General features: G+C 37.3%; 1 protein-coding gene across 1 annotated transcript in view; it reads right to left on the bottom strand.

Annotated features, from left to right (window-relative positions):
- The window catches only part of LOC149176114 (pyrophosphate-energized membrane proton pump 2), a 58,381-nt gene that overhangs the window by 7,465 nt on the left and 33,296 nt on the right, over positions 1-17,620 (bottom strand). Inside the window, exon 8 of the mRNA XM_089419871.1 lies at positions 16,714-16,834. Within this exon, the coding sequence (XP_089275997.1) occupies positions 16,714-16,834 (121 nt within the window). The remainder of the gene's footprint in view (positions 1-16,713; positions 16,835-17,620) is intronic.

Raw genomic sequence — 17,620 nt, 5'->3', positions numbered from 1 at the left:
CGGACAGCCCTCGGAAAAAGTGCAGAAAATCGCCTCCTCGATATTCGTGCTGAAAAATAATTTTTTCCACTATTTTGCTCACAAAAACTGCCTTTTTCTGCTTGTTCTTTACGCTGTTCGGATTTGTTGAAGTGCTGCCTTGGTGTATGTGCCAAACTGCTGCCTCTTTTTCCTCCTTGTCCAGAAATCTCCCTTGCTCTCTTGCTCTCCTTCTCCCAATCTGCTCATGAAAGAATGAATGATCTTTTCCTCCTTTTCCTCCCTTAACCCAACCCTAAATGACTTTTGGGTGATCCCTAAATCCAATGGCTGAAATAGATTTAGATCAATGGCTGAGATTAAATGCTCATTTAAATCTCACTTTCTATTTTTTAATTCACCCCACTTTAATAAAGACCCACTTAGTCATTTATTTCCAAAGTCACTTTTCCTTTCTAATTTTTCATTGACTTTATAAAGTCACTTTAAAATTAGACTTAGTAACTTTATCACTTAAAGTCACTTTCAAATTAGATTTAACTTTATAAAAAAATTATAAAGTTACTTTAGGAGAAAAATTAAATTCTTTTGGACACTTTTCCCTAGGCCAAAGATCAAAGCCTTAGGGAACCACCTGTCCTCCGGTACCAAATTTCAACAACATTTTGCTAGTAAGTGTCCTTTTAGGGAAGATCGTGACGATAGGGGAGAACCCAAAAAAAGGTTCTTCCAAGTAAAATCTTCGAAAAATAAAATCCTCTCTACTCCAAAGAGCATAATGATTTCTCTGAAGAAGAAGAATATGATTCCGATGATGATGATGATGATCGAACATAGACAAATCAGAAGAGAAAAAAGAAAAAGTAGAAGGTGATGTTGACTGCATAGTGGATCTTAAAGCATAACTCATCAATGCATTAAAAGATATTGATAACCTCAAGAAGAAGAACAAAAGACCATCCAAGGTAATCATCTTCATCAAGACTAATAGAGAGGAAACAAAATGAGTGGAAGAATTGTTGAACAAACAGCTAAAAGAAAAGGAAAAGGAAGAAAGCTATGAGAAGCTTGAAGCGGAAATTGTCTCATTAAGGAAAGACTAAAAGAGAGGAAACAAAATGAGTGGAAAAAGTGTTGAACAAACAGCTAAAAGAAAAGGAAAATGAAGAAAGCTATGAGAAGCTTGAAGCGGAAATTGTCTCATTAAGGAAAGAGATAACGAAGCTCATCAAAACCATAAAAGGCTCTCAAACCCTGGATGCTATTCTCAGCTGTCAATGGCCACCATATAACAATAATGGTCTTGATTATATGGGTGAGACTTCATACAAAGAAGATGCAAATCCCAATTCACCAGAAAAGGAAGTTGAAGAAAATCCTGAAAGCTCCAATCTCAACAAGAGAAAGAACAGAAGTCGAGAAGAGGCTGGAAACATTGCTTCACCAAAAAGCTATGTTGATGCTTTCAAGAAGTCCATTCACAATGCAGGCAGCAATATGACAAGGGGCAAGGACCAGCAATCTTCTCCAAAGCAGAGCAACTCCAGAAGAACTGTTCCATTAAGTCAATCATACATAGCCATGTATCAAACTATTTTTCTTGATCATGGTTATTCATCCAAAAATTTTGGACATCTAGCAAAAGATTGTAAAGCTTATGTGAAAAATGATTATGAAAGAGGTTCTCATCAGACCTCTAGAAATAAGTTCGTAGACAACAGAATCAGAGATAATGATGGCTTCAATAACAGAAATCATAATTCATTTGCTCCATTATCCAGGTATAGTGTAGAGTGTTACGAATGCAACAATTATGGACATATGGCACGAGACTGTCCTACAAAATCAAGAGGAAGGTTTTGGAAGAAAAAACAAGAACTACCAACAGAAAAATGCCTTGCTTGAAAATGAAAGCAATCTTAGAATCAAATGTTTAAGATCAAACGGAGGAGGTGAATTTACCTCAAGGTGACTTTAATGAATTTTGTGAGAAATATGGAATCAAGAGACAACTTTCAGTTGCAAGAACTCCACAACAGAATGGAGTCATAGAAAGAATGAACAAATCAGCGTGAGAAGCAGCAAAAACAATGATGCTAGAAGCAAAATTATCACATAAGTTTTGGAAAGGCGCAGTTGTTGCAACAGTTTACATCGGGAACAGTGCACAACTCTGAGTTAATAGTGACAAGACACCATATAAGCTATGGAAGCGCAAGCCAAATTCAATTAAGTATTTCAGAATTTTTGGATGCAAATGTTATGTGAAGATAAATGACGATAAATTAGGAAATTTTGATTCTAGAGTAGACGAAGGAATCTTCGTTGGATACTAAACAAGAAGTAAACCTTACAAATGCTCCAACAAAATACTTCGCAATGTTGTGGATAGAATTGATGTAAGAATAGACGAAGAATTGCCAAAGAATAGACGAAGCACCGAAGACAGTTTTTAAGTTTGTCCAAAAACATCATCCAGAGAATCAAATGTTTAAGATCAGACAGAGGAGGTGAATTTACCTCAGATGACTTTAATGAATTTTGTGAGAAATATGGAATCAAGAGACAACTTTCAGTTGCAAGAACTCCACAACAGAATGGAGTCATAGAAAGAAAGAACAAATCAGTGAGAAGCAGCAAAAACAATGATGCTAGAAGCAAAATTACCACATAAGTTTTGGAAAGGCGCAGTTGTTGCAATAGTTTACATCGGGAACAGTGCACAACTCTGAGTTAATAGTGACAAGACACCATATAAGCTATGGAAGCACAAGCCACATTCAATTAAGTATTTCAGAATTTTTGGATGCAAATGTTACGTGAAGATAAATGACAATAAATTAGGAAATTTTGATTCTAGAGTAGACGAAGGAATCTTCGTTGGATACTAAACAAGAAGTAAACCTTACAAATGCTCCAATAAAATACTTCGCAATGTTGTGGATAGAATTGACGTAAGAATAGACGAAGAATTGCCAAAGAATAGACGAAGCATCGAGGACAGTTTTTAAGTTTGTCCAAAAACATCATCCAGAGAACCAAATTATTGCAGACATTGACACAGGTATACAAACCAGAAGAAGAATGACCAATTCATCAGGAAAAATCAATCTTGGCTTACTATCCAAAATAGAGCCAAAGGACTTTGCACAAGCCAATAAGGACCAATATTGGGTGAATGTTATGGAAGAAGAATTGAATCAAATTGAGAAAAATGAAACCTAGGAACTTGTTCCACGAATGAAAGACAAAAATGTGATCAAGACTAAGTGGGTATCAAAAACAAAATGAATGAAGATCTAGAGAACAAAATTATTGGAGATGTTGATGCAAGCATGCAAGCCAAGAGAAGAATGACCAGTTCACCAAGAAAAATCAATCTTGCCTTGATATCCAAAATAGAGCCAAAGGACTTTGCACAAGTGACAAGCCAATAAGGACCAGCATTGGGTAAAATCTATGGAAGAAGAATTGAATCAAATTGAGAAAAGAACCTAGAATTTTTGCCACGACCGAAAGACAAAAACATTATCAGGACAAAGTGGGTATTCAAAAACAAAATGAATGAAGATGGACAAGTTATTAAAAATAAGGCAAGACATGCAAGGGCTATGCACAAATTGAAGGAATCGATTTGGAAGAAACCTTTTCTCCAATTGCCAGATTAGAAGCGATAAGAATGTTTTTGGCATTTGCACGTACTAAAGGCTTCAAAGTTGTTCAGATAGATATTAAACCAGCCTTTCTAAATGGATATTTAAAGGAAGAGGTATACATCGAACAACCAGAAGATTTTGACTTCTCTGAAAATAAAAATTATGTGTGAAAAATGAAGAAAGATCTTTATGGGTTACAACAGGCTCCAAGAGCTTGGTATGCCAGGCTAGACCACTATCTGCAACAAGAAGGTTCCAAAAGAGCGGATGTTGACAACAATCTCTACATCAAGATGGAAAAAGACAGCTTATTAATTACACATGAATGTGGATTATCTCATTTTTTGAAGCAAAGATGATGAGATGAGTGTTACAAATGCAACAATTATGGACATATGGCACGAGACTGTCCTACAAAATCAAGAGAAAGGTTTTGGAAGAAAAAAAAGAACTACCAACAGAAAAATGCCTTACTTGAAAATGAAAGCAATCTTAGAATCAAATGTTTAAGATCAGACAGAGGAGGTGAATTTACCTCAGATGACTTTAATGAATTTTGTGAGAAATATGGAATCAAGAGACAACTTTCAGTTGCAAGAACTCCACAACAGAATGGAGTCATAGAAAGAAAGAACAAATCAGCGTGAGAAGCAGCAAAAACAATGACGCTAGAAGCAAAATTACCACATAAGTTTTGGAAAGACACAGTTGTTGCAACAGTTTACATCGGGAACAGTGCACAACTCTGAGTTAATAGTGACAAGACACCATATGAGCTATGGAAGCGCAAGCCAGATTCAATTAAGTATTTCAGAATTCTTGGATGCAAATGTTACGTGAAGTTAAATGACGATAAATTAGGAAATTTTGATTCTAGAGTAGACAAAGGAATCTTCGTTGGATACTAAACAAGAAGTAAACCTTACAAATGCTCCAATAAAATACTTCGCAATGTTGTGGATAGAATTGATGTAAGAATAGACAAAGAACTGCCAAAGAATAGACGAAGCACCGAAGACAGTTTTTTAATTTGTCCAAAAACATCATCCAGAGAACCAAATTATTGCAGACATTGACACAAGTATACAAACCAGGAGAAGAATGACCAATTCATCAGGAAAAGTCAATGTTGTGTTATGCCCTGAAAATGCAAGTTCCTTTTGCAATTTCGAAAGCATTCTTTTAAACAGCATTGTGCCGGCAGATGCAAACTTTGGGAATTTGGTACAAGTTATGGGTTCTCACCTCATCTTATTTATCATGCATTGGAGAGATGTTGATGGAGGTTCCACCTTTCATTCTTCATGTTGAATGATATTTACTTTCAATGTATATTTCAATGTTAAGTTCACATATTTGGACTCTGGAGGCATTATTGCACATGTGGCAATATTTCACTTTTAGGACACTTCGGTATATATTATTGTGCATATTTCTACATTGACAATCTCATCTTGTTTATCACACATCAGAGTGTTGATGAAAGTTCACCTTTCTTTATTCACGTTGAATGACATTTAATTTGGAGGTCTATTTGATTTGCTAAGTTCACATATTTGGAGGCACTATTGCACATGTGGCAATATTTCACTTTTGGGTCGCTCTGCTATATATTATTGTGAATGTTTCTCCATTGAAAGTCTCTTTCACAATCCCTAGGTAGTCTATACATGTTTGAAAGCAAAAGTCATCATCCTTATATGGACATTCAACACACTTACAAGAAAAGTGAGAAGCTTCTGCAAGGACAGCTTGCATTAAGATAGCCACACATCAGACAAGTATTGATTTCAAGAACATTGAAGCTTATAGGAGTGTTCATCCTCCAAGTGAGTTTGTTATGTTGTAGAGTACTCTTTCCGGGAAAAGAGCACAGTATCATTTAAGGGGTTTATTAATATTCCAAGTGGTCAAAGAGGAGCACCCTTGATTAAGACATCACAAGTAGCATGGATGCAAGATTCAAGGAACAAGTTACAAGCTAAGTCACCTGACATGGGGACACGAAGGACACAGGGACTCGAGCATCGGACACAGAGACATTGACCCCCCAGAATGATTTTGATTATGAGGATTGATGACTCATGAGCTATTTACTGCCTTCAGGGTTGTAGTTGTTTTGTATTTTCTATTTCTATTTGTCATCGGCATTGCTAATAACTATGTAACACTGTACACATTTTGATTTTGATGACTTAATGAGAAAAATACCATATCTTGTCTTTCTCCTATTAGATCATTGATGAATATGTATTATGATTTATCATTTATGTAACAATTGTGTTTGTATGCATAATCTTACTTTGTAAAACTTACATCTATATGAAGATCTATGTTTGAATCAATGAATTTGTATCATGAATGAGAATTTGTGTAAGAAATATCTAATATGCACTGACCTCTTGCTTGAATCGCCTCCAAAATGCTCCCATGCCGTTTTCTCTTAGCTCTCACACACCCACAGCAAACCCACAATGACTTTGGTGAAGTTAGAATGGTCGAATCACACGTTTATAGCTACGCGAAAGGCAAAAATCCATCACACGTCCTAGAATCGAGACACGATCATTAAGCACATGGTAATTGGCCAGATGAAAGGTACTTCCCATGAGTCCAGGACTACACGGGTAGGGTGTATGTTGGGGCATCAGCAGGAGAAGGTGAACCACTCATCCTATGCATATGTCAATCATAGGGGAAGGTGAACCACTCACCTTACACACATGTCATCATGGGGTATCACAGGGGAAGGTGAACCGCTCACCCTATACACAGAGCACCAATAGGGAAGGTGAACCACTCACCCTATGGTTTCTCATAGCTTCAAGAAGTACCCCAAGCCCCCAAGAGCTCCCAAAGCTCAACGTCCAACTCAAGAGAGACCCTAATATCAATGTGCTTGGAGCAGTCGTGGAACACAGGATTCTCTGAAAGGCGAATCCCACTCTATTTGTCACAGTATTTCACTATGGTATCCAACACGTGCTCAAATAGCTCACTGAAGAGCTTCCTCAACCATATAGCTTCACAACATGCCATACTGGATGCAATGTATTCGGCCTCAGCGGTGCTTAAAGCAACTTATTTCTACTTCCTGCTCATCCATGAAATCGAAACAGACTCTGATTAGAAGCAACATCCTTATATGCTCTTTCGATCCACCACACTACCAGCCCATTCAGCATTAGTATATCCATATAGCCTCAAATTCCCAACAGTGCATTTCAATCCATAGTTGATTGTGCCATAGAGATATCTCAAGAGATTCTTAGCAACAATTCAATGTATGTGATGAGGCTCACCATAAATTAACTCAATGTATTCACATCAAAACATATATCCAATTGGGAGTTTACCAAGAACATCCGGCCCCCACAAGTTGTTGATACTCAGAAGAATTTCCCAGTTCGGGCCCAGTAGCACTTCCACATTTTCTTAAAGTTGAGTTCCATTAGAGTAGACACAGACTTGCAATCCACCATCCCGCATCTCTCGAGCAACTTCACAATGTATTTTCCTTGTGAACGGAAAATCTCACCTGGCTTTTGCCAGACCTCCAAGCCTAGGAAGTGGTGCATCAGACCCAAGTCCTTCATCTCGAACTTGGAAGCCAATTCCCTCTTGCATTGATAAACGAGAGGGTCTGCACCTGTCAAAAAGAGATCATCTACATAAAGGACCAAAATGAGAGGCAAGTCCTTTTCAACCTTGAAGTATAGCTTAGGATCAGCATCACTCCTTGTAATTCCCAGCATCATAAGATAGCTATCAATCCTTTCATACCAAGCCCTAAGGGCTTGATTCAACCCATAGAGGGCTTTCTTTAACCTACATACGTGTGTCCTTTGATCTTGTACTTCGAACCCTTGAGGTTGTTCCAAGTAGACTTCCTCCTTAAGCGAGACAATGCAAGAAAGGAGTTTTAACATCCATTTGATGTAGGCTCCATCTTTAAGAGGTAGCAAGACTAATAATCGATCAGATACTGGTATATCAAGCAATCAGTGCAAATATCTCATCAGATTTGAAGTAAGATGTAGTAGCCATTAGTCCAATAGTCTTGTCTCATAGACCTCTCTTACTGATTGCCTTTTTTTCTCTTGCTTGGGTTTTGTCTTCACCTGTGCTCTGATACCATGTTAAATTTAGTTAACAATGGTATGTTTTATGCTTAGCACAATTACTTCAATGTACTTTAAACATCCCAATGACAATTCTCCAAATTAGTTTCCAATAGCAATCACATTAACCATAAATCACATTGACAACAATTGTAGATAGAACACAAAATAAAATGCAGAAGACAAGCCAGGACAAGAGAACACCAAATTTGGCGGATGCCAAGGAAAAACCCCAATGTGGGGAAAACCCTTTGATCAATTCTTCTTATTATTATATCAAATGTTCAATAGAGAGAGAGAGTACAAATGTAGAAATTGACTTGCCAAATCAAAGTCAAAACAACCTTGACAATTCTGCAGTCAACTGCAATCAAACTTTAGCCATAACCAGAAAGTCAAAGATGGTCAACACAATTGTAAAACTTGCCTCCTTGAGCTTGGTCAACCTCAATCAAATTTGGCCTTGTTGATCAAAATTAGCTCAAAACAATGCAGTCAAAGGAGAGAGAGAGAATCTGCTGTAATTTTATGTTGTCCAGTTTGTAGTCAAACTTGAAGTCAGCACTGGTAAAACTATCCAGATCTTCTTGATTTTTGTGCCCAAAAATGCAACCTAGAGAAATAGAAACAACCCTCCAAAAATCGCAGTCAAAATAGGTCAAAGAGTCCTTGGTCAATGTTGGTCAAACTTGGTCAACTCTTGAAATTTTCGGCCCTGCAATTCAATGCAAAAACTCGTCCTTCTTGCCACGTGTGAGAGAGAGAAGTTGTCCAATAGTTGTACGAACCAATGAGAGAAGGAGAGAGAAGAATGTGTGAGTGATGATGATGCCAAATGAGGTGAGAAGTCACTTGTATTTATACAAGTCGTTGAGGGTGAAGAGTCATGTCCATTGGGCTTCATGAGCCTACATGATGGTGTGGCCACCCCGAACAATTTGAACATGTGTGGGCATAAATTCAAAATCACACTTCTGCTTATCCAATTAGATGATCTTTATATCAATTTTGGTTCTCTCGGAAAGAGGAATTTAATGCAATCATCATCTCCATCAAATGGGTTGTCCCAAGGTGGAATTTGGCCCTAGTTTCCAATTTTAACAATGTCTAATCATGATGGTTTAGATCAAAGCTAGCACCCAATTAAAAATAAAGTGAATGACATAGTGAGACTAAGACACATGAAACCCTAAAGAAGCAACATGATCAAATAAATCAACAATATGCTTATCAAGTGGGTGACTACCATCTTTAAGGAATTCGACATGGAAGCCCTCCTCATCAACAGCTTGATTCTTGCTCATAACTGCACTGACACTCCTCAAGTCTCCATGAAAAAAATATGACAAGGGGAAGGGGCATGGAGTATGGATAGGATGATGCCCCAAAATATCATATAAGGGTTGTCATAGAGGAATACATGGACTAAGAATCTAAAAATCCATGAGGGAGAAGCATACATCTAGACAAAAAAAGATGCCAAAAAGTCTTATACCAATAAATGAGGGCATCATGAAGCTCACATGCATAAAGAAACACTTGCTTTTCACAGAAAATGAGACATTGAGAAGATATTCAAAATCCAAGGAGGAATAATGAATCAGAATTGCCCATGGAGGACTTTATAATCGTAGTCTAAGTCACATGGTTCGTCGAACTTGAACGTTAGTGTTCAAATTTCGACAAACCTAAAAGCAACTTTTAAATTCGACTCAAGTTCAGCTCAAGTTCGACATGTTCGGATGTTTCGATTCAAAATCACTCTATTCAATTTTCAGTTTTACCGTCAGACCTTCAAACCACCATACAGCCATCAAGTGTGCAGTCAAAAGTAAAGTTTATACATGTACCCTCGAACCTCCATACAGTGGTTAAATGCGTGCCCTACACGTGAGTTGAAAAACTAAAAGGGACGGTTAGAAGCCTACATAGCATTTTGGCCTCGGCATCGATAATAACATGAAAATCCAAATAGAAGGGTTATGTGTTACTTAGAAATCGACACAAGCATGTTGAAGCTCACTGGGATAGTTTAGGTTTAATAATATATTTATTTATGTTTTAATTTTTTATTTATTTAATATGAAACGATAAGATGTTTAAACATATTCCATCAAAGTTACGACAAATATTTGGCGAATGAGTTGTCAATTACATTTACCATAAATTTATTAACATCATCATTTAAGTATAATGAATATTATAAATGAATAATGATATTTATTAAACAATAATAGTATGTAGTATTATTATTATTAAAATTATTCATATATAATGCATTTAATAAATAAATAAAATTCATATTCATATATATATATATATATATATATATAGATATATATATATATATATATATATATATATATATATATATAGATATAGATATATATTTCAACTAATCCCAGACCTCAATCAAATTTTATTACAAAATTTGAATTCGAAACGAACTTAATCATTGTCAAACCCAAATTAGAACCTGAACTGTGTGACATTAATCATAATCATGCCAATTTTTCATGGGATAGATACTAATCTTGGGGGCGCTAGAGGAATGTTGTATGGTTTGAGGATAAAAATAAAGAATAAATCCCAAATGAGCCTATTCTCAACTAAACTTGTGCTGAGAAGTTGAGAAGATGTAAAACAAATCAACAAACAAGAGATATAGATATCTACAAGACAATCATCAAATAGAATGGTAGGGCAAGGTGTGTCAAAAGGAGCTAAACAGGAGGGAGGGGGGGGCATAGAGAAGAAGCGGGGAGACAATGAAGTGTCAAATGTGGGGGAGCAATACCTAGGTCAAGATGCAATGGACACATTCCCAGGACATATGTCTTGAATAAGACACATGTCCCACAAGTGTTTGACACATGGACAAGCATCCAAGGGCATAGAGAAGAAGCGGGGAGACAATGAAGTGTCAAATGTGGGGGAGCAATACCTAGGTCAAGATGCAATGGACACATTCCCAGGACATATGTCTTGAATAAGACACATGTCCCACAAGTGTTTGACACATGGACAAGCATCCAAGTGTTTGACACATGGACAAACGTAGGTCAATGACACTGAAGAAGAGCACAATAAGCATGAAACCAATATGGGAGTGCAAGTGCAACTCCTAGAAATGTTGAAAATCGCATAAAGAATGAAGCAAACAAATTGTAGTGTTGTCACGACATGCATATTAAACACTGTGGCACAATACAAAATAATCAATAGCTTGTCAAAAAAAAATGACCAGGATAGGAAGATTAGGTGATGGAGTTAAAGACATCAAGAGCTCTTGACTTTGATTGTTGATGGTGAGAAAGACAAACTAAGCACTTGCTCACTATCAAAGGCCCCGCGAGCCAACATTGGGTCTAGCCATATGATCTTGCAAGGGATATAGGAGCAAGGAATACTCCTAGCATCCAGGGTAGAAGCAAAGAAACTCTGAATAGGTCATTGGTCGCTCTTTTGGAACTAGGAGGTAATCGGACGGGCGGAGGGTGCATGCACTAGAATTATTTGGAACCAGGGCCTATGAACTAATGTATGGTTTAACATCGCCAAGCTAGTCTCAATGGTATCTGTCAATGCCCCAAAGGGGAAGGTTGAGAAGAGACCTGAAATTTCACCCTTCTATTGCCTATTGCACCCTGAGCTTCTAAACATCACTTCTGGTTCAAATCTGAAATATCCACAATGCTGGTTAACTTGATGATTTTATAAAATTTATGGTTCATGTAGTGGAGCAGTGATATTTTTTCCCTAGTTTACCTTAGGGATTTTAACAAAAAACATTGTATAGAATATGCAACAAAGATATAAATCAATACTGAAATTTTATTCACAAAATAACTCTTCAATTCTCTAACTGTGATTTGTAAATGGCACTATTGTGATAACCGTGTCAAACAACTTCTACTAAATAATTCAACAGTAACCAATCCAATCCACAAATTACAGTACACCAATGATTTGCATCATAATTAGACAGCAGCATAACTATTACTATAAACAGTTTGGAGGGATGGAGTCATATTCAAGCCCTTGATTACAAGCAGAACCCTTTCAAGTGTAACTCCTGCCATGAATATGAACACTCTGCAAAGAACTGCACAAGAATTCAAGAAACACAACCCCTTCTGAAGCAAGCTCCAATTTCTCATAACAGTAATGAGCAAAAATCATTTAAACAAGTATCTAGAAGACGCATGAAGAGGTAGCCCAAGTGAGCGGTATCCCAAGTGAGTGGTAGCCCGCAAAAATACCTTTGTCAGACCTATCCAACTCCCCCGTCAACATATTTGAAGACCAAGAAGAAGCAAAAGAGGAAAGATTAGAGACAGATACTCCAAAAACTCGTTCTAACTAGAACAATTGATGTTCAAGAGGAAATTGAGAAAACAGTTCCAAATATTACAAAAATGATCCTATCTGGGGTAAGATTGACAACAACCCAAGAGAATGAAACAAAAGTAGACGGGGAATTAGAGGAAAAGAAGCAAGAGGAGGTATTGATAGATAAAGAGAAAGATGCAAAGATAAACTGGAAACATGACCTTCAAATACTGAAATTTTATTCACAAAATAACTCTTCAATTCTCTTAACTGTGATTTGTAAATGGCACTATTGTGATAACCGTGTTAAACAATTTCTACTAAATAATTCAACAGTGCATCATCAACCAATCCAATCCACAAATTACAGTACACCAATGATTTGCAACATAATTAGACAGCAGCATAACTATTACTATAAACAGTTTGGAAGGATGGAGTCATATTCAAGCCCTTGATTACAACCAGAACCCTTTCAAGTGTAACTCCTGCCATGAATGTGGACACTCTGCTGCAAAGAACCGCAAAAGAATTCAAGAAACACAACCCCTTTTGAAGCAAGCTCTAATTTCTCAGAACACTAATGAGCAAAAATCATTTAAACAAGTATCTACAAGACGCATGAAGAGGTAGCCCAAGTGAGCGGTAACCCAAGTGAGTGGTAGCCCGCAAAAATACCTTTGTCAGACCTATCCAACTCCTCCATCAACATATTTGAAGACCAAGAAGAAGCAAAAGAGGAAAGATTAGAGACAGATACTCCAAAAACTCGTTCTAACTAGAACAATTGATGTTCAAGAGGAAATTGAGAAAACAGTTCCAAATATTACAAAAATGATCCTATGTGGGGTAAGATTGACAACAACCCAAGAGAATGAAACAAAAGTAGACGGGGAATTAGAGGAAAAGAAGCAAGAGGAGGTATTGATAGATAAAGAAGAAGACACAAAGATAAACTGGAAACATGACCTTCAAACTTTTAGTTCCCCTTCCTTTGCAAAAGTTTTGAAGAAAGACATGTGCCTTTGTCCCCCCACCAACAAGGGGAGGGAAATCAAGTTGAGAACAAATAGAAAAAGAAGCGGAATCAAACATTTTAATGGGTTACCAACTTACCAGTGAACTGGGGACTGTACCATGTGCCTCATCTCCCTTTGATTTTCTAGGATGAAAGCACTGACATTGTCAGTGCCCTAAAGAAATTTTACCCTTAGGGATCTACTGTGACCAGGGTTTTTCCAAATAAATCAAAAGAAAAGATTGTGTAACAATGCACATTCATACAACAGTAGGTGACATTCTATGCATGAATATAAAGATTTCCACAGTAAGGTGATTCTTTAACCAAATCAAAATAAACTAGGGTTGACTGCCCAATGAACAATGAAGGTTTTCACCCAACAATTCACCAATGTAGTATTGATTTGCAATAATCTAATAAATCGGCATTGTGCTATCCAATTCAAGCGTTATTGTATTAATTCACTGCCTATTGTGTTGTTTTGAGTTTCCTGTATAGGAGTCTGAGCCTTGACTCTATACTATGGACATTCTACTAACTAAAAATCTAATTGTCCTTACAATCATGCTTGCTGTTCCAAAATCATGTTGCACAAAACCTTGACCAGGTACCGTAGGAGGGTCATTGACCAGCTGTGAGCATGTTCCGAGTGGGCCATAGTGCCTGTCGCAAGACACCTTGCGCAAATACCCTAATTCCACCTTAGGGAACTTAGTTTAAGCGCAGGCTGACTCAGGATTATTGGAGGAGGCCTCAATCCAAAGTGTAGAAGTCCTAATACTGCCACACTTGAACGACTAGTTGTAGTAAGGTTTGATAGCTATTCCAATAGATGACCACAGCCCTTAGAAGGCTTGACCGCAGACTCAAGTTAGTTGTTCTTGTCTAGTGCCGCAAAGATGTCTACCGTGTAATTTTGTGCCCTAAATGCACGTTGATACCATAGAACGATCCACTGTGCCCAAGGGGGATAAGAATGGCCACCCCACAAACAAAGAACCGTTAAGATTATCTCAGGACCGTTTTTTGGAGAACCTTGACCGTCTGTCCAAAAATTTAATGGTTGTGTAAATTTGTCTTATCGTCAGTATTAGGGCATTCGCTAGCCCTTGCCTTGTATCCAATATAATACATTATAGAGGGTCTGTTTTTAATCAAATTCACAAGGAAGACTTCCGCCACTAGGTTTTGCTAACCAAATAAAACATCCACTGAATATCTTCTTCATGCAAGTCAAAACAAATACGTGTTGCTTCGAAAGAGAATATGTTGTGCCAAAACAAGTAAATGAAGTGTCTAGGTAGGGTAGGATAAGATCCACCGAAACTAAAAAGGATTAGCTAGGGTGGGATCACCTCCACCAAAACTAATCAAGAAGGGGGGGTCTTAAAACTCTCAGAGGCTCAGGCTTGAGAAAATCAAAGATATTCCAATCCAAATTGATGATGAAAATGTGATCTCAGCTCTCCTTTATTTATTGATTTCCTCGTGGGGTTCTCTCCTCCTTAATCAAATGTGAGGGGTTCATGTGCAACCCCCAATTTGGGCTTCTTTGCCCCAACTACCCCAAAATTTACCCATTGCTGCCCCAAACAATGGATAATTGGGTTTTCCCCTTTACCAATGACTATAGTCTACAAGGTTGGATAGGCTACTTCGTCCTTCCGTGGGTGATTAATCAATAGGGGACATTACACGTTGCGAACAAGTTGGACCGATTTATTGACAAAGCAAAACCAAAAGGAAACTTGCTCTCTTTCCTACAAATATTTGTGGAGGTAAATCTAGAGAAGGACCTCCCAGAGATTATAAATTAATATAAATGGGTGGGGCCAACAGTAAGCCCTACATTACAAGCAAATTCTTTTAAAGTGCAATGCCTAGCATCTTTATGGTCATTTTTTTTTCCAAAAACTGCCCAAAAATCCAACCAGAGCAGCTCCACCCAAAGCAACTGCTGAATAAAGAATATCGAGTTTAGGAAGGTGGCTAATGGATGCAGAAGTTCCAGAATAAGGAGCCACAACATCCAAATCCACCAAACAGGGCCAACCACATTGAGCAACAAATTTTGAAGTTTTTGAAAGGATCAAGGAAAGGCAAATGAAGGGGAACAGAAACCACCAGAAGATCCTAAATCTAGAATAACTCCTTGAGGTGGTGCAAATACTCCCAAGTCCCACGCAGATCAAGAGATTTATGACCCAATAGGGACAGAAGAGGAGGAAGCAAGCGGCAGACAAGAAGGAAGTGTGGGAAGCAAAGGAAGAAGTACAGGAAGAAAAAAGGATGCATGGGAATCAGAGGAGTGAGAAGAGAAAGCAGAAACAAAAGAGGAAGTAGAGGAGAAATGGAAACAAAAGAGCATTGAAGCTGACACTGATCTGCCTCCATTGTGGCATGCTTATTCAACTAAGACAAATGAATCTCTTTCGCTCACTAGGGTCCTGAAGAAAGACTCGCACCCCTCCTCTCCTCTGACTATGGAAGAAAGTCAAGTAGGGATCAGAGAGAAAATAAAGCAGAATCAAGAATTCCTTCTGATGATCCTCCAAAAGACTATCATGCATTGTTTAAGCTTCAATTATGTAACCAATTTGTAAGAATTTATTCTTGTATTCAAGACTGTCAAAACGAGTATTAGTAGGAACAAAAACTGGCTTCACTTCTTTCAGTACTTCGATGGGAGGAGGAAAGACTGCAAGGCATTCCTTTTAAATTTTGTATTAACCTGATGGATGGTTCAACCAAAGCCTTCTTTTAAAACAAAAGTTCTGTTATAAATAAAGTCTAATGAGATAGATAGCACTAACGACTTGGACAATCCACCTTATATTCTAATAGTTATTTCCGTATTACAGGATGCACAGGAATCAGAGGAGGGAGAGGAGAAAGCAGAAACAAAAGAGGAAGTAGAGGAGAAATGGAAACAAAAGGGCATTGAAGCTCACACTGATCCACCTCCATTGTGGCATGCTTATTCAACGAAGACAAAAATGGAAACAAAAGGGCATTGAAGCTCACACTGATCGGCTATATTCAAATAGTTATTTCCATATTACAGCTCAATAATGACGTCAAGTAGAATCTAGATCATTAAGTTTCCTACATACTTTTAATTCATGTGATATATTTCATGTTTAGATTGTTTCTTCTGAGTATTGCAGCCACAGATGTGGATGCAACCTCTTATACATTTAAGTCACGTATGACTGGACCGAAGGACCTGCCATACTACCAAGGTACCCCACAAGTCACACAATTCAAAGATGTTACCATCATAAGCTACCGACAACTAAGTCACACAACACTAGCAAGAGTGTCGATAGTTCAATGATGTCTCCAGCATACAGTACCTAGAAATCATGCAACATAGTTGCTGTGGTACAATCCAATCGCTCGTGAACAAAAAGCCCTCAATAGTGATTTTGGTAGCTTCCATCCTTCTAATATAAGCAAGAGTTCATGAAATTGATAAACTAGTGTAGGTTAACAATATTCAGAGCCCCCCAAAGCAAACTTCAAAATATCTAAAGAGGCTTCTCTTTTCCAATCACATAGCTGAATGCAGGGATGCTACAGTGACATAAATAATTGCACTTACCTTCAATCTTACATCGCTTAGCCATGGTTCCTCCAAGTATCATTGCACTAATTACCTCGGCAGCAATACTTTCAAAAAGGTCTGCACCACGAGCTGCACAATCACCAACATTGTCTCCAACCTGCATAAATGGAAAAAAAAAACAAGTCAAAAAACAGAGACACAAGATTTATAATGTTTTCTGAAGGACATTTATAAAAAGAATATTCCTCAGCCATATTGTTAATATTTTCTCATTAAAAAACTGTTGGTTTGCTTGCAATGAGAAAACTGGAATATCAATCCTCTTGCAGCTCACCCTGTTATAATCCATAACTTTGTATAAAATAAAATTGATGTTTAATGCTGAAATTCAAAATATATAGAATGTTCTATAGTTAATGCACACTCTTTCACTCATCATGTATACAATTAATATTAAAACATACATGGCAATATATGGGCTTGTATCAATTCGGTCATTTTTCATGTATATCCGAAATCTATTTCAGATTTCTGGCAGTCAAGTTCTACTCCACTGAAACTGTAAGGGTCCTGTCTGATGGTAATATTAAAGGTATCAACCAGACAATATCATCTCAAAGTCCTTTGCGATAAAGATTTAAGTGACTCCATTCTTCACACTTTTGATAGATTGTGAACCTCACCTAGATAGAAAGGTCCTTGTGAAGCTCCTTTTATGTAATGATACAAAAAGATACTGGTTGATTTCAATGAATATCTAAGACTGTTTGTGGTAGACAGTAATATGTAGAATAGCTGCTAGGACAAAAATGTTTGCAAATTTGATCAGTAGCCCTGCATCTTAGACGATGGATAGTTTGATTTCTGCCACAAATATCAAATATACTGCTTTTTTACTTGGAAAAATAAATAAATTAAAACAATATATATATATATATATATA

The sequence above is a fragment of the Pinus tabuliformis genome, chromosome 4_1 (assembly GCF_031772625.1).
Source record: "Pinus tabuliformis cultivar Carrire ecotype Pingquan chromosome 4_1, CPIR1, whole genome shotgun sequence".
NCBI classification, from domain to species: domain Eukaryota; kingdom Viridiplantae; phylum Streptophyta; class Pinopsida; order Pinales; family Pinaceae; genus Pinus; species Pinus tabuliformis.
This window is presented reverse-complemented; position numbering and strand designations above follow the sequence as displayed.